Source organism: Panulirus ornatus, chromosome 32, assembly GCF_036320965.1.
Source record: "Panulirus ornatus isolate Po-2019 chromosome 32, ASM3632096v1, whole genome shotgun sequence".
NCBI lineage: Eukaryota > Metazoa > Arthropoda > Malacostraca > Decapoda > Palinuridae > Panulirus > Panulirus ornatus.
Window position 1 is genome coordinate 26,477,884 of NC_092255.1, and position 20,549 is coordinate 26,498,432.

General features: G+C 42.3%; 1 protein-coding gene across 5 annotated transcripts in view; it reads right to left on the minus strand.

Moving 5' to 3' along the window:
- SMC3 (structural maintenance of chromosomes 3) overlaps nucleotides 1-20,549 on the minus strand; it is a 173,779-nt gene that overhangs the window by 134,587 nt on the left and 18,643 nt on the right. For 2 of the 5 annotated variants that reach the window (XM_071681294.1, XM_071681293.1), the window contains exons 1-3: nucleotides 16,988-17,140; nucleotides 16,763-16,880; nucleotides 15,579-15,760 (exon numbers count right to left, since the gene is read on the minus strand). The exons of 1 other annotated variant lie outside the window; for it this stretch is intronic. In XM_071681294.1, the coding sequence (XP_071537395.1) occupies nucleotides 15,579-15,760; nucleotides 16,763-16,865 (285 nt within the window). In that variant the 5' untranslated portion in view covers nucleotides 16,866-16,880; nucleotides 16,988-17,140. Of the gene's footprint in view, nucleotides 1-15,578; nucleotides 15,761-16,762; nucleotides 16,881-16,987; nucleotides 17,141-20,549 lie in introns of those variants that run through there. 2 more of the 5 variants (XM_071681295.1, XM_071681292.1) reach the window with 1 other exon arrangement.

Consider the following 20,549-nt stretch of genomic DNA (forward strand, 5'->3'; position numbering starts at 1 on the left):
ATCCAGGCCCCACAAAAATTCCCATGGTTTACCCCAGATGCTTCACATGCCCTGGTTCAATCCATTGACAGCATGTTGACCCTGGTATACCACATCGTTCCAATTCACTCTATTCCTTGCACGCCTTTCACCCTCCTGCATGTTCAGGCAACGATTGCTCAAAATCTTTTTCACTCCAACCTTCCACCTCCAATTTGGTCTCCCATTTCATTCCCTCCACCTCTGAAACATATATCCTCTTTGTCAATCTTTCCTCACTCATTCTCTCCAAGTGATCAAACCATTTCAAAACACCCTCACCTGCTCTCTCAACCACTCTTTTTATTATCATACATCTCTCTTGCCCTTTCATTACTTACTCGATCAAACCACCTCACACCACATATTGTTCTCAAACATTTCATTTCCAACACATCCACCCTCCTCCGCACAACTCTATCTATAGCCCACACCTCGCAACCATATAACATTGTTGGAACCACTATTCCTTTAAACATACCAATTTTTGCTTTCCAAGATATAGTTCTTGCCTTCCACACACTTTTCAACTCTTCTAGAACTTTCGTCCCCTCCCCCACCCTGTGACTCACTTCCCCTTCCATGGTTCCATCTGCTGCTAAATCCACTCCCAGATATCTAAAACACTTCACTTCCTCCAATTTTTCTCCATTCTAACTTACATCCCGGATATTATTTATTCATATTCTTATTCTATTATACTTTGTTGCTGTCTCCCGCATTGTGAGTAACGCAAGTAAGCAGACAAAAGAATGGCCCAACCCACCCACATTCACATGTATATACATAAACGTCCACACACACACACAATATACATACCTATACATTTCAACATATACTACACTATAACATATTACATATACACACATGTACAAATTCATACTTACTACCTTCATCCATTCCTATCACCACCCCACCACACATGAAACAAGTATCTCCTTCCCCTGTGCAAGCGCGATGGTTGCACCTAGGAAAAGACAATGAAGGCCATGTTCGTTCTCACTCAGTCTCTACCTATCATGTGTAATGCACCAAAACCACAGCTCCCTATCCACATCCTGGCCCCACAGACCTTTCCATGGTTTACCCCAGATGCTTCACATGCCCTGGTTCAGTTAAATGACAGCACGTTGACCCCAGTATACCACATCATTCCACTTCACTCTATTCCTTGCACGCCTTTCACCCTCCTGCATGTTCAGGCCTCGATCACTCAAAATCTTTTTCACTTCATCCTTTCACCTCCAATTTGGTCTCTGCTTCTCCTTGTTCCCTCCACCTCTGAAACATATATCCTCTTTGTCAATCTTTCCTCACTCATTCTCTCCAAGTGATCAAACCATTTCAAAACACCCTCACCTGCTCTCTCAACCACACTCTTTTTATTTTCACTCATCTCTCTTACCCTTTCATTACTTACTCGATCAAACCACCTCACACCACATATTGTTCTCAAACATTTCATTTCCAACACATCCACCCTCCTCTGCACAACCCTATCCATAGCCCATGCCTTACAACCATATAACACAGTTGGAACCACTATTCTTCAAACATAACCATTTTTGCTATCCAAGATAACGTTCTCACCTTCCACACATTCTTCAATGCTCCCAGAACCTTCATCCCCTCCCTCACACTTCACTTCCTCCATTTTTTCTCTATTCAAACTTACCTCCCGGATATTATTTATTCATATTCTTATTCTATTATACTTTGTTGCTGTCTCCCGCATTGTGAGTAACGCAAGTAAGCAGACAAAAGAATGGCCCAACCCACCCACATTCACATGTATATACATAAACGTCCACACACACACACAATATACATACCTATACATTTCAACATATACTACACAAACCATATACATATTACACACATGTACAAATTCATACTTACTACCTTCATCCATTCCTATCACCACCCCACCACACATGAAACAAGTATCTCCTTCCCCTGTGCAAGCGCGGTAGCACCAGGAAAAGACAATGAAGGCCATGTTCGTTCTCACTCAGTCTCTACCTATCATGTGTAATGCACTGAACCACAGCTCCCTATCCACATCCTGGCCCCACAGACCTTTCCATGGTTTACCCCAGATGCTTCACATGCCCTGGTTCAGTTAAATGACAGCACGTTGACCCCAGTATACCACATCATTCCACTTCACTCTATTCCTTGCACGCCTTTCACCCTCCTGCATGTTCAGGCCTCGATCACTCAAAATCTTTTTCACTTCATCCTTTCACCTCCAATTTGGTCTCTGCTTCTCCTTGTTCCCTCCACCTCTGAAACATATATCCTCTTTGTCAATCTTTCCTCACTCATATTCCCTCCACCTCTGAAACATATATCCTCTTTGTCAATCTTTCCTCACTCATTCTCTCCAAGTGATCAAACCATTTCAAAACACCCTCACCTGCTCTCTCAACCACACTCTTTTTATTTTCACTCATCTCTCTTACCCTTTCATTACTTACTCGATCAAACCACCTCACACCACATATTGTTCTCAAACATTTCATTTCCAACACATCCACCCTCCTCTGCACAACCCTATCCATAGCCCATGCCTTACAACCATATAACACAGTTGGAACCACTATTCCTTTAAACATACCAATTTTTGCTTTCCAAGATATAGTTCTTGCCTTCCACACACTTTTCAACTCTTCTAGAACTTTCGTCCCTCCCCACCTGTGACTCACTTCCCCTTCCATGGTTCCATCTGCTGCTAAATCCACTCCCAGATATCTAAAACACTTCACTTCCTCCAATTTTTCTCCATTCTAACTTACATCCTAATTGACTTGTCCCCACCCTACTGTACCTAATAACCTTGCTCTTACTCACATTTACTCTCTGCTTTTTCTTTTCACACACTACAACTCAGTCACCAGCTTCAGCAGTTTCTCACCTGAATCAGCACCAGACTGTATCATCAGCAAACAACAACTGACTCATTTCCCAAGCTCTCTCATCCACAACAAACTACATACTTGTCCCTCTTTCCAAAACTCTTGCATTCACCTCCCTAACAACCCCATCCACAAACAAACAACCATGGAGACATCATGCACCTCTGCTGCACACCAACATTCACTGAGAACCAATCACTTTCCTCTCTTCCTACTCGTACACATGCTTTACATCCTCGATAAAAAACTTTTCACTGCTTCCTAAATACACCCCATTCCTCCCCCACTCACCTTCTGTCCTTTGCTCTCACCATTTTCCATTCTGCACTCTGTCTCTCCAGGTACTTCCTCACACAAGTCTCCTTCCCAAGCTCACTTGCTCTCATCACTCTCTTCACCCCAACATTCTCTCTTCTTTTCTGAAACCTCTACAAATCTTCACCTTCGCCTCACAAGATAATGATCAGACATCCCTCCAGTTGCACCTCTCAGCACACTGACATCCAAAAGTCCCTCTTTCACGCCCCTATCAATTAACATGTAATCTAATAATGCTCTCTTGCAATCTCTCCTACTTACATACGTATACTTATGTAAGTAGGAGAGATGGCCAGAGAGCGTTATTGGATTACGTGTTTAATTGACAGGCGTGACGAAAGAGAGACTTTTAGGATGTTAATGTGCTGAGAGGTGCAACTGGAGGGATGTTGATATTATCTTGTGGAGGCTAAGGTGAAGATTAGTATGGGTTTTCAGAAAAGAGGAGTGAATGTGGGTGAAGAAGGTGGTGAGAGTAAGTGAGCTTGGGAAGTGAGTCAGTTGTTCTTCAATGAAACAGCGCTGATGGATGGTTCAGAACAATGGGTATGTTTGAGGGAATAGTGGTTCCAACAATGTTATATGGTTATGAGGCATGGGCTATAGATAGGGTTGTGCGGAGGAGGGTGGATGTGTTGGAAATGAGATGTTGAGGACAATGTGTGGTGTGAGGTGGTTTGATCGAGTATGTAACGTAAGGGTAAGAGAGATGTGTGGAAATAAAAAAGAGCGTGGTTGAGAGAGCAGAAGAGGGTGTTTTGAAATGGTTTGGGCACATGGAGAGAATGAGTGAGGGAGAGATTGACCAAGAGGATATATGTGTCGGAGGTGGAGGGAACGAGGAGAAGAGGGAGACCAAATTGAGGGTGGAAAGATGGAGTGAAAAGATTTTGTGTGATCGGGGCCTGAACATGCAGGAGGGTGAAAGGAGGGCAAGAAATAGAGTGAATTGGAGTCATGTGGTAAACAGGGTGACGTGCTGTCAGTGGATTGAAGCAAGGCATGTGAAGCGTCTGGGGGGTAAACCATGGAAAGCTGTGTAGGTATGTATATTTGACTAGTGTTTGTGGACGTGTGTATGTACATGTGTATGGGGGGGGGGGGGTGGGGGGGGGGATACAAAGTGGTTTCAGGTGTGGCACAGGATGTGTGGATCAGTTCTTTTAATTCAAAAAATTTGGGAGAAAATACTCATGTGAAAAAAGATCTGGATGTGGTATTTATGATCATGGTGGCAGAAACACTCCTTGGAAAGTGTTATGAATATATGGTGAAGGAGGAAAGCTACTAGAAGCAGTGAAAAGTTTTCATCGAGGATGTAAAGATGTTGTACGAGTACGAAGAGAGGAAAGTGATCGATTCCCAGTGAATGTTGGTTTGCAGAAGGGGTGCGTAATGTCTCCATGGTAATTTAATTTGTTTATGGATGGGGTTGTTAGGGAAGTGAATGCAAGAGTTTTGGAGAGGGGGATAAGTATGCAGTCTGTTGTGGATGAGAGGGCTTGGGAAGTGAGTCAGTTGTTCTTCAATGAAACAGCGCTGATGGCTGGTTCAGAACACTGGGTATGTTTGAAGTATGTATGGAAGGAATAGTTGGTTCCAACAATGTTATATGGTTATGAGGCATGGGCTATAGATAGGGTTGTGCGGAGGAGGGTGGATGTGTTGGAAATGAGATGTTGAGGACAATGTGTGGTGTGAGGTGGTTTGATCGAGTAAGAAAGTTAAGGGTAAGAGAGATGTGTGGAAATAAAAAAGAGCGTGGTTGAGAGAGCAGAAGAGGGTGTTTTGAAATGGTTTGGGCACATGGAGAGAATGAGTGAGGAGAGATTGACCAAGAGGATATATGTGTCGGAGGTGGAGGGAACGAGGAGAAGAGGGAGACCAAATTGAGGGTGGAAAGATGGAGTGAAAAGATTTTGTGTGATCGGGGCCTGAAAACATGCAGGAGGGTGAAAGGAGGGCAAGAAATAGAGTGAATTGGAGTCATGTGGTATATACAGGGGTTTGACGTGCTGTCAGTGGATTGAAGCAAGGCATGTGAAGCGTCTGGGGGTAAACCATGGAAAGCTGTGTAGGTATGTATATTTGACTAGTGTTTGTGGACGTGTGTATGTACATGTGTATGGGGGGGGGGGGGTGGGGGGGGGGATACAAAGTGGTTTCAGGTGTGGCACAGGATGTGTGGATCAGTTCTTTTAATTCAAAAAATTTGGGAGAAAATACTCATGTGAAAAAAGATCTGGATGTGGTATTTATGATCATGGTGGCAGAAACACTCCTTGGAAAGTGTTATGAATATATGGTGAAGGAGGAAAGCTACTAGAAGCAGTGAAAAGTTTCCCTAAAAAAGTAAGGCATGAGTAGCATGTAGGAAGAGAGGTCAGCATGGTTGTTTGATCTACTGATGGTTGGAGTGGTGGAGGAGGTAAATATGAAGGTCTTGAAGAATTCATGTGAAATCATAAAGGTATATTGGGCTTGGTTGCAGAGAAGAGGCCTTGGTTTCACTACATTATACATGAGTCTGAGAGTGGATGTGTGCAATGAAATGAGGCCAGTCTTTGTCTGTTCCTGGCATTAATTCATTATGATGGTAATGGCAAACAAGTATAGAAAAACTTCCTTTTAAATAACAGTCTCTTAACAGATACAAAAATAAGAATAATAATAATGGGAGAATCTGTAAAGACTTTGTACAATGATACTCTACTTGAAAAATATTAATATATGCATACTTTGTGCTCTAGTTACCTTTAAGAATTACTTTGGACTCTTCTCTCCTTTCATCATACACACGGGTTCCAGCAACCTCTCTTAAGAGTTTTAATCTTTGGGAGTCTGGAGCTGTTGCCATCTGATTAATCTTACCCTGAAATTACAAAGGCATATTACTTAAATTATAATAAAGATGCTCATGATTCTAAAATCAATGTGAACACAAGTCATCATTTCTACAGGCTGACTCAACCAACATACCTGCTTAACAATTTAATATGGGTTTGATCGAGAAAAGCCTGCTGACTCCAAGAGATTCATGACGTCAAGCTTGGTTACTGCTTTTTCTGTTAAGAAAGTACTGGTCCTTCTTGGCACCAATAACACGACGGTAAGCATACCTCATTTTTGTCAATCTGTCAAGTAAATTACATAAGCAAATTACCTACCAGAAAGTATAAGTTCTGTAGTGCTAATAGCAGCACAAAAGACCTCATATAGCTGTTATATTTTGATAAATCATTACACATGACCCATCTTCCTCTCATCAAAAATAAATTCTTCAGACACCAATCAATTCTTGTCACTACCCACCCCACAGGAAACAGCATTGCTACGCCAGCTTCAGTGAGGCAGTGCCAGAAAAACATACAAAAAAGGCCTCATTTGTTCCATTCCATTCTCTAGCTGTCATGTGCAATGCACCGAAACCACAGCTCCCTATCCACATCCTGGCCCCACAGACCTTTCCATGGTTTACCCCAGATGCTTCACATGCCCTGGTTCAGTTAAATGACAGCACGTTGACCCCAGTATACCACATCATTCCACTTCACTCTATTCCTTGCACGCCTTTCACCCTCCTGCATGTTCAGGCAACGATTGCTCAAAATCTTTTTCACTCCATCCTTCCACCTCCAACTTGGTCTCCTGCTTCTCCTTGTTCCCTCCACCTCTGAAACATATATCCTCTTTGTCAATCTTTCCTCACTCATATTCCCTCCACCTCTGAAACATATATCCTCTTTGTCAATCTTTCCTCACTCATATTCCCTCCACCTCTGAAACATATATCCTCTTTGTCAATCTTTCCTCACTCATATTCCCTCCACCTCTGAAACATATATCCTCTTTGTCAATCTTTCCTCACTCATATTCCCTCCACCTCTGAAACATATATCCTCTTTGTCAATCTTTCCTCACTCATTCTCTCCAAGTGATCAAACCATTTCAAAACACCCTCACCTGCTCTCTCAACCACACTCTTTTTATTTTCACTCATCTCTCTTACCCTTTCATTACTTACTCGATCAAACCACCTCACACCATATATTGTCCATTTCACTTCCAACACATCCACCCTCCTCTGCACAACCCTATCCATAGCCCATGCCTTACAACCATATAACACAGTTGGAACCACTATTCCTTTAAACATACCAATTTTTGCTTTCCAAGATATAGTTCTTGCCTTCCACACACTTTTCAACTCTTCTAGAACTTTCGTCCCTCCCCACCTGTGACTCACTTCCCCTTCCATGGTTCCATCTGCTGCTAAATCCACTCCCAGATATCTAAAACACTTCACTTCCTCCATTTTTTCTCTATTCAAACTTACCTCCCGGATATTATTTATTCATATTCTTATTCTATTATACTTTGTTGCTGTCTCCCGCATTGTGAGTAACGCAAGTAAGCAGACAAAAGAATGGCCCAACCCACCCACATTCACATGTATATACATAAACGTCCACACACACACACAATATACATACCTATACATTTCAACATATACTACACTATAACATATTACATATACACACATGTACAAATTCATACTTACTACCTTCATCCATTCCTATCACCACCCCACCACACATGAAACAAGTATCTCCTTCCCCTGTGCAAGCGCGGTAGCACCAGGAAAAGACAATGAAGGCCATGTTCGTTCTCACTCAGTCTCTACCTATCATGTGTAATGCACCAAAACCACAGCTCCCTATCCACATCCTGGCCCCACAGACCTTTCCATGGTTTACCCCAGATGCTTCACATGCCCTGGTTCAGTTAAATGACAGCACGTTGACCCCAGTATACCACATCATTCCACTTCACTCTATTCCTTGCACGCCTTTCACCCTCCTGCATGTTCAGGCCTCGATCACTCAAAATCTTTTTCACTCCATCCTTCCACCTCCAATTTGGTCTCCCACTTCTCCTCATTCCCTCCACCTCTGAAACATATATCCTCTTTGTCAATCTTTCCTCACTCATATTCCCTCCACCTCTGAAACATATATCCTCTTTGTCAATCTTTCCTCACTCATATTCCCTCCACCTCTGAAACATATATCCTCTTTGTCAATCTTTCCTCACTCATATTCCCTCCACCTCTGAAACATATATCCTCTTTGTCAATCTTTCCTCACTCATTCTCTCCAAGTGATCAAACCATTTCAAAACACCCTCACCTGCTCTCTCAACCACTCTTTTTATTATCATAATCTCTCTTGCCCTTTCATTACTTACTCGATCAAACCACCTCACACCACATATTGTTCTCAAACATTTCATTTCCAACACATCCACCCTCCTCCGCACAACTCTATCTATAGCCCACACCTCGCAACCATATAACCATTGTTGGAACCACTATTCCTTTAAACATACCAATTTTTGCTTTCCAAGATATAGTTCTTGCCTTCCACACACTTTTCAACTCTTCTAGAACTTTCGTCCCTCCCCACCCTGTGATCACTCTATCCCTTCCATGGTTCCATCTGCTGCTAAATCCACTCCCAGATATCTAAAACACTTCACTTCCTCCAATTTTTCTCCATTCTAACTTACATCCTAATTGACTTGGTCCCACAACCCTACTGTACCTAATAACCTTGCTCTTACTCACATTTACTCTCTGCTTTTTCTTTTCACACCACTACCAAACTCAGTCACCAGCTTCAGCAGTTTCTCACCTGAATCAGCACCAGACTGTATCATCAGCAAACAACAACTGACTCATTTCCCAAGCTCTCTCATCCACAACAAACTACATACTTGTCCCTCTTTCCAAAACTCTTGCATTCACCTCCCTAACAACCCCATCCACAAACAAACAACCATGGAGACATCATGCACCTCTGCTGCACACCAACATTCACTGAGAACCAATCACTTTCCTCTCTTCCTACTCGTACACATGCTTTACATCCTCGATAAAAAACTTTTCACTGCTTCTAACAACTTGCGTTCCAGACCATATATTCTTAATACCTTCCCTGAGCATCTATCAACTATTATCATATGCCTTCTCAGATCCATAAATGCTACAGACAAATCCATTTGCTTTTCTAAGTATTTCTCACATACATTCTTTAAAGCAAACGCCTGATCTACACTCCTCTTACCACCTTCTCTGAAACCACACTGCTCTTCCCCAATCTGATGCTTTGTACATGCTTTCACCCTCTCAATCAATACCCTTCCATATAATTTCCCAGTAATACTCACAAACTTATACCTCTGTAATTTGTGCACTCACCTTTATCCCTTTTGGCTTTACACAATGGCAATATGCATGCATTCTGCCAATCCTCAGGCACCTCACCATGAGTCATACATACATTAAATATCCCTACCAACCAGTCAACAACATAAAGTCACCCCCTTTTTTAATAAATTCCACTACAATACCATCCAAACCGCTGCCTTGCCTGCTTTCATCTTCCGCAAAGCTTTTACTACCTCTTCCCTGTTTACCAAATCATTCTCCCTAACCCTCTCATTTTGCACAACACCTCGACCAAAACACCCTATATCTGCCACTCTATCATCTAACACATTCAACATATCTTCAAAATACTCACTCCATCTCCTTCTCACATGCCACTACTTGTTATTACCTCACCATTAGCCCCTTTCATTGATGTTCCCATTTGTTCTCTTGTCTTACGCACTTTTTTACCTCCTTCTAAAACATCTTTTTATTCTCCAAAAATTTAGTGATACCATCTCACCCCAACTCTCTTTTGCCCTTTTTTTTTTTTTTACCTCTTGCACCTTTCTCTTCACCTCCTGCTTCTTTCTTTTATACATCTCCCAGTCATTTGCACTATTTCCCTGCAAATATCATCCAAATGCCTCTCTCTTCTCTTTCACCAATATTTACTTCTTCATCCCACCACTCTACCCTTTCTAATCTGCCCACCTCCCATGCTTTTTATGCCACAAGTCATCATATGCACAAGCCATCACTGCTTCCTAAATACACCCCATTCCTCCCCCACTCACCTTCTGTCCTTTGCTCTCACCATTTTCCATTCTGCACTCTGTCTCTCCAGGTACTTCCTCACACAAGTCTCCTTCCCAAGCTCACTTGCTCTCATCACTCTCTTCACCCCAACATTCTCTCTTCTTTTCTGAAACCTCTACAAATCTTCACCTTCGCCTCCACTTGATAGTGATCAGACATCCTCCAGTTGCACCTCTCAGCACACTGACATCCAAAAGTCCCTCTTTCACGCCCCTATCAATTAACATGTAATCTAATAATGCTCTCTTGCAATCTCTCCTACTTACATACGTATACTTATGTATGTCTCCATCTCTCCTACTAACATATGTATACTTATGCATCTCTCTCTTTTTAAACCAGGTATTCCCAATCACCAGTCCTTTTTCAGCACACAAATCTACAAGCTCTTCCCCATTTCCATTTACAACACTGAACACCCCATGCACACCATTATTCCCTCAACTGCCACATTACTCTCACCTTTGCATTCAAATCACCCATCACTATAACCCAGTCTCGTGCACCAAAACTACTGACACACTCACTCAGATGCTCCCAAAACATTTGCCTCTCATGATCTTTCTTCTAATGCCCAGGTGCATAGGCACAATAATCACCCATCTCTCTCCACCCACTTTCAGTATTACACATATCAATCTAGAGTTTACTTTCTTACACTCTATCAATACTCCACCACTCCTGTTTCAGTGTGTACTCCTTCCTTGCTCTTGTCCTCTCACCAACCCCTGACTTTACTCCCAAGACCCCCAAACCACTCTTCCCCTTTACCCTTGAGCTTCATGTCACTTGGAGCCAAAAACATTCAGGTTCCTTTCCTCAAACATACTACTTATCTCCCTTTTTTTCATCTTGGTTACATTCACACACATTTAGACACCCCAATCTGAGCCTTCAAGGAGGATGAGCACTCCCCGCATGACTCCTCCTTGTTTCCCCTTTTAGAAAGTTAAAATACAAGGAGGGAGGGTTTCTAGCCCCTACTCCCATCCCCTTTAGTAGCCTTTTTTTTACGACACGTAAGAAATGCGTGGGATATCATTATGTTCAATTATACTAAATCGTTGTTTCCGCGTGTAATCCGCAAACAAAAGCTAATTCACTCCCCAGGCACCCTCACATCCTTAAGACTGCATACCCTCCCTTTCTCCAGGACCCTTGCATTCGCCTCCTCTCCACCCGATTCCGTAAACAAATTAAACAGCCATGGTGAAACTACGCACCCTGCCACAGACCAACCTTCATCTGGAATCGATCACTGTCGTCTCCTCCTTGTTTACAAGCCTTACACTCCTGCTAAAATTCACCAATTCTAGTAGCTTTCTGCTGCACCACATATTTGTAAGACCTTCCACAAGTCATCAACCTTATATGCTCTCCCCAGATCCAAAAATACCACATACAAAGCTTTCAACTTCTCAAAGTATTTCTTACACATTCTTTTTCAAAGCAAACACCAGATTCACAAATCCTCTATCACTCCATAAACACATTGTTCTTCCTCAATCCGACGGTCTTTACATGCCTTCACCTTCTCAATCACATCTCTTTATACTTAACAAGCATATTCAATAAACTTATACCACTGTAGCTCAAACATTCACCTTTGTCTCCCATGCCTTTAGACAATGGCACTATACTTGCATTCTGCCAATCCTCAGGCACCTTACTATGATCTATACATACAATGAAAATCCTAAATAATCAGTCAACAACCACTGTCACTCCCTTTCATAAGGAATTCAACTACAAACTGATGATACATCTGAAGGGGGTGGCCATAGGAAGTCGCCACAACTAGTGGACTTGCTGCTACTGGCAGAGGGCAACTCTAGCAGTGTTTCCAAGGGTCCAATCTAATGTTCCTACTGCCTATCTCTCCATAATGTGTCTACCTAATGTTCCAACCGACTACTTCTACATAATGCTCCCACCTTAATGTTCCTTTCTACTACTTCTACCTAATGTTTCAATCGAAATGCTCTGCATAATGTTCCTACTTACTACTTCTATCTATACCTCCTACAATTTTGCCAAAAATGCTGGGCTAGTGCATGGCAAAAATGGCTAATGTTAAATAAATGAACAAATATATGACCAGAAATTAAGTTTCTGTCCTTCTTCTTGGGTTTGGAGAACCCAGTTCAAAAATACTGGTTTCCACAGGTGCATGCCTGTAGGCATTTTATCCGGCTTAAGTACTTAGGCATGATGCTAACAAAGAAAAATCATTAACAGTAATAACTGTATACAATTATCACAAGCCAATGCCACAAAAATAAATTCACATTTTCATAAAGATGTGAAAAAAGGAGAGATAGGTAGTCATGTTGAGGAAAGGAACCTGGATGTTTTTGGCTCTGAGTGAACGAAGGCTCAAGGGTAAAAGGGGAAGAGTGGTTTGAAAGTCTGTAATGTTGGGGACGTAACTGGCGTGTTGAAAGTCGGGGTTAGTGAGAGGACAAGAGCAAGGGAAGGAGTAGCAATACTCCTGAAACAGGAGTTGTGGGAGTATGTGATAGAATGTAAGAAAGTAAATTCTCGATTAATATGGGTAAATTGAAAGTTGATGGAGAGAGGTGGGTGATTAGGGGGTTGCATTTTGCACCGGGGCATGAGAAGAAAGATCATGAGAGGCAATTTTTTTTTGGGGACCCAAATAAATGTGTTAGCGGTTTTGATGCACGAGCCCGGGTTAAGGGGATGGGTGTTTAAAAAATGAAAAAGGTGAAAATGTGGCAGTTTGGGGGAAAAATTTTGGTATGCAGGGGGTGTTCAGTGTTGTAAATGGAAAGGGTTAAGGGGCTTTAGATTTATGTGCTGAAAAGGGGGGACTGATGTTTTGGGAATACCGGGTTTTTAAAAAAGCGGGGTTTTTTAATAAGTTTATTTTGGTAAGTAGGAGAGATGGCCAGAGAGCGTTATTGGTTTAAGGGTTTTTTGGGACAGGCCCGTGCGAAAGAGAGATTTTTTGGATGTTAATGTGCTGAGAGGGGGCAACTGGAGGGATGTGGGAATCATTACCCTTGGGGAGGGCTAGGGTGAAGATTAGTAAGGGTTTTTCAAAAAAGAGGGTAAATTTTTTGGGGTTTGAAAAGGGGGTAAAGAGTAAGTGAGTTTGGGGAAGGAGACCTGTTTTTGGGGAAGTACCAGGAGGGGACTGTGTACAGGGGGGAAAAAGGGTTTGAAAACCCCCCCCCCCCAAAAGGAAGAAAGGGGGAGTGGGGGGGGAAATTTGGGATGTATTTAGGGAACAGTGATGGATTGCGAAAAAGATTGCTTGTAAAAGAAAGAGGGGGGGTTGGGTTGTTTAGAAAGGGTAGTGATTGGGGGGGAATGAAAAAGGGTAAGAGAAAAGGGAAAAAGAGAAGAGAGAGGCTTTTGGAACAAATTTTGCGGGGAAAAAAGGGCAATTGAGTGGGAGAAGTATAAAAGAAAAAAGACAGGGGGGTTCAAGAAAAAGGGGTGAAAGAGGTAAAAAAAAGGGCAAATGAGAGTTGGGGTGAGAGACTATCTTAAATTTTTAGGGAGAATAAAAAGATGTTCTGGAAGGAGGAAAATAGGGTGCGTAGACAAGGGAGCAAAGGGGAACTTCAGTGAAGGGCGTAAAGGGGGAGGTAAAAAACAAGTAGCGGTGATGTGAGAAGGAGAGGGAAATATTTTAAGGTTTTTTGAATGGGTTGAAAAAAGAGGGGGCAATAAGGGTGTTTTGGTCGAGGTTGGGGGCCAATGGAGGGGTTTTTGGAAAAATTGATTTGGGTTTAAAAAGAAAGAGGTAAAAAAAAGTTTGGGGAAGTGAAGGGCCGGGAAGGCAGCGGGTTTTGGTTTGGTTTATTGCAGGGGAAATTTTTAAAAAAAGGGGGTGCTGTATTGTTGACGGGTTTGGTAAGGTTATTTAATGTATGTTTAAACTCATGGTGAGGGTCCCTGAGGTTTGGCGGAATGGGGCATTTTTGGCCATTGTAAAAAGGGGCAAAGGGGATAAGAGTGAGTGTTTAAAATTACAGAGGTATAAAGGTTTGTTAAATTTTTTTTGGTAAATTTATGTGGGTTTTTTGGAAGGGGGAAAAAATGTTAAAAGAAGATTGGGGAAGAGCAAATTTTAGGTTAAAGGGGGGGGGTTTTGGGTTGGGGGGGGGGGGGGGGGGGGGGGGGGGGGGGGGGGGGGGGGGGGGGGGGGGGGGGGGGGGGGGGGGGGGGGGGGGGGGGGGGGGGCCCCGGTTTTTTTGGTTTTTGGTGGGGTTTTTAGGGAAATGTTGGGTTTTTGGGAGGGGGGTTTGGGTTGTGGGGGGAGGGTTGGGGTAGAAAATTTTTTTGGTGGTTGGTGGGGTGGGTTGTGGGGGTGTGTTTTTAAAAAGGTGGGAGAAAAGTGGGCAAGGGGTCGAGGGGGGAGGTAACAAGGGGAAGGTTATTTTGGAGGGGAAAAATGGAAAAAGGTTTTTGGTTTGGGGGGGGTTTTTTCCCGGATGGAAACCCTGGGAAACGGGAAATGGATCATTTTTTGGGGGGGGGGGCGAAAAAAATTTTGGGGGCCTTTGGGAAAAAAGTGTGGGGAAATCGAGAAAATTATCCGGAAAGCAAAAATGGGTTTTGTTTGAGGGAATAGTTTGGGTTTCCAAAAAATGTTTTATGGGTTTCGAAGGGGGTGGGCTATGGATAAGATGTGCGCAGGAGGGTGGATGTGCTGGAAATGAGATGTTTGAGGGCAAGGTTTTGGTGGAGGTGGTTTGATCGGTAAGTAAAGTAAAGGGGAAGAAGATGTGTGGAAATAAAAAAAAGCGTGGGTTTAGAGAGCAGAAGAGGGTGTTTTTGAAATGGTTTGGGCAAAAATGGAGAGAAGAGTGAAGGGGGAGATTGAACCAAGAGGATAAAATTGGGGTCCGGGGGTGGAGGGGAAAGAGGGGAAGAGGGAGACCAAAATTTTTGGGGTGGGAAAGATGGAGTGAAAAGATTTTGTGTGAATTTGGGGCCTGAACATGCGGAGGGGGGAAAAAAGGAGGGCAAGGGAAAAAAGTGAATTGGAGTCAAAAGGTGGTATCCCGGGGGTTTACGTGCTGTCCGTTTGGGTTGAAGCAAGGGGGGATGTGGGGCGTCTGGGGGAAACCATGGAAAAGGGTGTGTTGGTATGTAAATTTGCGTTTTTTTTGTGGTCTGGGGTATGTACATGTGTATTGGGGGGGGGGGTTGGGCCATTTCTTTCGTCTGTTTCCTTGCGCTACCTCGCAAACGCGGGAGACAGCGACAAAGTATAAAAAAAAAAAAAAAAAAAAAATAAAGGGACAGTTCATACTTACATCGTCTAACTTTTTCCTTGTCTCTTTGAGCTCACGGTCATGAATTGTGTATTCTAAAGCTCTACGCATCTTATCATACTTCTGATACTCTTTCAATTCTTCCTTCTCCTCTTCGAGCGTCTTCAGCCTATCTTCAATTGTCCGAAGGAACTCTTCAATTTTTTCCCGCTTACTTTGTGTTTCTGAATAGAGAAAAATCATTGTCAGCGCCAAGAAACAAAAAATAATCCCTCGTTACATATGTACAGCAAACTACATAAATATCTAAAACATTGGTATAAATGTTTTCTTTCTTCTCATGTACTTCTGAGCTCTAAATCTAGAGAAACAAAATACACAATAAAACTATATATAAATCTTATAGCATTGGGTTCTTTAAAAATGAAAAATATGCAAATACCATAAAGCAGAATGACTGCAGAGCCAATATATAACTGCAGGGAAGAAAAGTGCGTGCCTGAATGAATGAAATGTAATTGAGTATAGCTGGTAAGTTCTATGATAAAGTGGTGATGCTGAGGTATCAGCAGGCAAAGAGAATCAGACGGGGGGGGGGGGGGGGGGGGGGGGGGGGGGGGGGGGATACAAAGTGGTTTCAGGTGTGGCACAGGATGTGTGGATCAGTTCTTTTAATTCAAAAAATTTGGGAGAAAATACTCATGTGAAAAAAGATCTGGATGTGGTATTTATGATCATGGTGGCAGAAACACTCCTTGGAAAGTGTTATGAATATATGGTGAAGGAGGAAAGCTACTAGAAGCAGTGAAAAGTTTCCCTAAAAAAGTAAGGCATGAAGTGCAAGTAGAAGAGAGGTCAGCATGGTTGTTTGATCTACTGATGGTTGGAGTGGTGGAGGAGGTAAATATGAAGGTCTTGAAGAATTCATGTGAAATCATAAAGGTATATTGGGCTTGGTTGCAGAGAAGAGGCCTTGGTTTCACTACATTATACATGAGTCTGAGAGTGGATGTGTGCAATGAAATGGAGGCAGTCTTTGTCTGTTCCTGGCATTAATTCATTATGATGGTAATGGCAAACAAGTATAGAAAAACTTCCTTTTAAATAACAGTCTCTTAACAGATACAAAAATAAGAATAATAATAATGGGAGAATCTGTAAAGACTTTGTACAATGATACTCTACTTGAAAAATATTAATATATGCATACTTTGTGCTCTAGTTACCTTTAAGAATTACTTTGGACTCTTCTCTCCTTTCATCATACACACGGGTTCCAGCAACCTCTCTTAAGAGTTTTAATCTTTGGGAGTCTGGAGCTGTTGCCATCTGATTAATCTTACCCTGAAATTACAAAGGCATATTACTTAAATTATAATAAAGATGCTCATGATTCTAAAATCAATGTGAACACAAGTCATCATTTCTACAGGCTGACTCAACCAACATACCTGCTTAACAATTTAATATGGGTTTGATCGAGAAAAGCCTGCTGACTCCAAGAGATTCATGACGTCAAGCTTGGTTACTGCTTTTTCTGTTAAGAAAGTACTGGTCCTTCTTGGCACCAATAACACGAGTAAGCTACCTCATTTTTGTCAATTTAAAAATCTGTCATGTAATTACATAAGCAAATTACTACCAGAAAGTATAAGTTCTGTAGTGCTAATAGCAGCACAAATGACCTCATATAGCTGTTATATTTTGATAAATCATTACACATGACCCATCTTCCTCTCATCAAAAATAAATTCTTCAGACACCAATCAATTCTTGTCACTACCCACCCCACAGGAAACAGCATTGCTACGCCAGCTTCAGTGAGGCAGTGCCAGAAAAACATACAAAAAAGGCCTCATTTGTTCCATTCCATTCTCTAGCTGTCATGTGCAATGCACCGAAACCACAGCTCCCTATCCACATCCTGGCCCCACAGACCTTTCCATGGTTTACCAGATGCTTCACATGCCTGGTTCAGTTAAATGACAGCACGTTGACCCCAGTATACCACATCATTCCACTTCACTCTATTCCTTGCACCTCTCACCCTCCTGCATGTTCAGGCCTCGATCACTCAAAATCTTTTTCACTTCATCCTTTCACCTCCAATTTGGTCTCCTGCTTCTCCTTGTTCCCTCCCCCTCTGATACATATATCCTCTTTGTCAATCTTCCCTAACTCTCTCCACATGCCCAAAACCACCTTACCACACCTCTTCTTGTTCTTTCAACCACACTCTTTTTATTTTCATCATCTCTCTTACCCTTTCATTACTTACTCGATCAAACCACCTCACACCATATATTGTCCATTTCACTTCCAACACATCCACCTCCTCTGCACAACCCTATCCATAGCCCATGCCTTACAACCATATAACACAGTTGGAACCACTATTCTTCAAACATAACCATTTTTGCTATCCAAGATAACGTTCTCACCTTCCACACATTCTTCAATGCTCCCAGAACCTTCATCCCCTCCCTCACACTTCACTTCCTCCATTTTTTCTCTATTCAAACTTACCTCCCGGATATTATTTATTCATATTCTTATTCTATTATACTTTGTTGCTGTCTCCCGCATTAGTGAGGTAACGCAAGTAAGCAGACAAAAGAATGGCCCAACCCATCCACATACACATGAATATATATACACGTCCACACATGCACATATACATACCTATACATTTCAACGTATACATACATATATACACATGTACAATATTCATACTTGCTGCCTTTATTCATTCCCATCGCCACCCCGCCACACATGAAACGACAACCCCCTCCCCCACATGTGTGCGTGAGGAAGCACTAGTAAAAGACAACAAAGGCCACATTCGTTCACACTGTCTCTAGCTGTCATGTATAATGCACTGAAACCACACCTCCCTTTCCACATCCAGGCCCCACAAAAATTCCCATGGTTTACCCCAGATGCTTCACATGCCCTGGTTCAATCCATTGACAGCATGTTGACCCTGGTATACCACATCGTTCCAATTCACTCTATTCCTTGCACGCCTTTCACCCTCCTGCATGTTCAGGCAACGATTGCTCAAAATCTTTTTCACTCCAACCTTCCACCTCCAATTTGGTCTCCCATTTCTCATTCCCTCCACCTCTGAAACATATATCCTCTTTGTCAATCTTTCCTCACTCATTCTCTCCAAGTGATCAAACCATTTCAAAACACCCTCACCTGCTCTCTCAACCACTCTTTTTATTATCATACATCTCTCTTGCCCTTTCATTACTTACTCGATCAAACCACCTCACACCACATATTGTTCTCAAACATTTCATTTCCAACACATCCACCCTCCTCCGCACAACTCTATCTATAGCCCACACCTCGCAACCATATAACATTGTTGGAACCACTATTCCTTTAAACATACCAATTTTTGCTTTCCAAGATATAGTTCTTGCCTTCCACACACTTTTCAACTCTTCTAGAACTTTCGTCCCCTCCCCCACCCTGTGACTCACTTCCCCTTCCATGGTTCCATCTGCTGCTAAATCCACTCCCAGATATCTAAAACACTTCACTTCCTCCAATTTTTCTCCATTCTAACTTACATCCTAATTGACTTGTCCCACAACCCTACTGTACCTAATAACCTTGCTCTTACTCACATTTACTCTCTGCTTTTTCTTTTCACACACTACCAAACTCAGTCACCAGCTTCAGCAGTTTCTCACCTGAATCAGCCACCAGCACTGTATCATCAGCAAACAACAACTGACTCATTTCCCAAGCTCTCTCATCCACAACAAACTACATACTTGTCCCTCTTTCCAAAACTCTTGCATTCACCTCCCTAACAACCCCATCCACAAACAAACAACCATGGAGACATCATGCACCTCTGCTGCACACCAACATTCACTGAGAACCAATCACTTTCCTCTCTTCCTACTCGTACACATGCTTTACATCCTCGATAAAAACTTTTCACTGCTTCTAACAACTTGCGTTCCAGACCATATATTCTTAATACCTTCCCTGAGCATCTATCAACTCTTATCATATGCCTTCTCCAGATCCATAAATGCTACAGACAAATCCATTTGCTTTTCTAAGTATTTCTCACATACATTCTTTAAAGCAAACGCCTGATCTACACATCCTCTACCACTTCTGAAACCACACTGCTCTTCCCCAATCTGATGCTTTGTACATGCTTTCACCCTCTCAATCAATACCCTTCCATATAATTTCCCAGTAATACTCACAAACTTATACCTCTGTAATTTGTGCACTCACCTTTATCCCTTTTGGCTTTACACAATGGCAATATGCATGCATTCTGCCAATCCTCAGGCACCTCACCATGAGTCATACATACATTAAATATCCCTACCAACCAGTCAACAACATAAGTCACCCCCTTTTTTAATAAATTCCACTACAATACCATCCAAACCCGCTGCCTTGCCTGCTTTCATCTTCCGCAAAGCTTTTACTACCTCTTCCCTGTTTACCAAATCATTCTCCCTAACCCTCTCATTTTGCACAACACCTCGACCAAAACACCCTATATCTGCCACTCTATCATCTAACACATTCAACATATCTTCAAAATACTCACTCCATCTCCTTCTCACATCGCCACTACTTGTTATTACCTCACCATTAGCCCCTTCATTGATGTTCCCATTTGTTCTCTTGTCTTACGCACTTTTTTACCTCCTTCTAAAACATCTTTTTATTCTCCCAAAAATTTAGTGATACCATCTCACCCCAACTCTCTTTTGCCCTTTTTTTTTTTTTTTTACCTCTTGCACCTTTCTCTTCACCTCCTGCTTCTTTCTTTTATACATCTCCCAGTCATTTGCACTATTTCCCTGCAAATATCATCCAAATGCCTCTCTCTTCTCTTTCACCAATAATCTTACTTCTTCATCCCACCACTCTACCCTTTCTAATCTGCCCACCTCCCATGCTTTTTATGCCACAAGCATCTTATGCACAAGCCATCACTGCTTCCCTAAATACACCCCATTC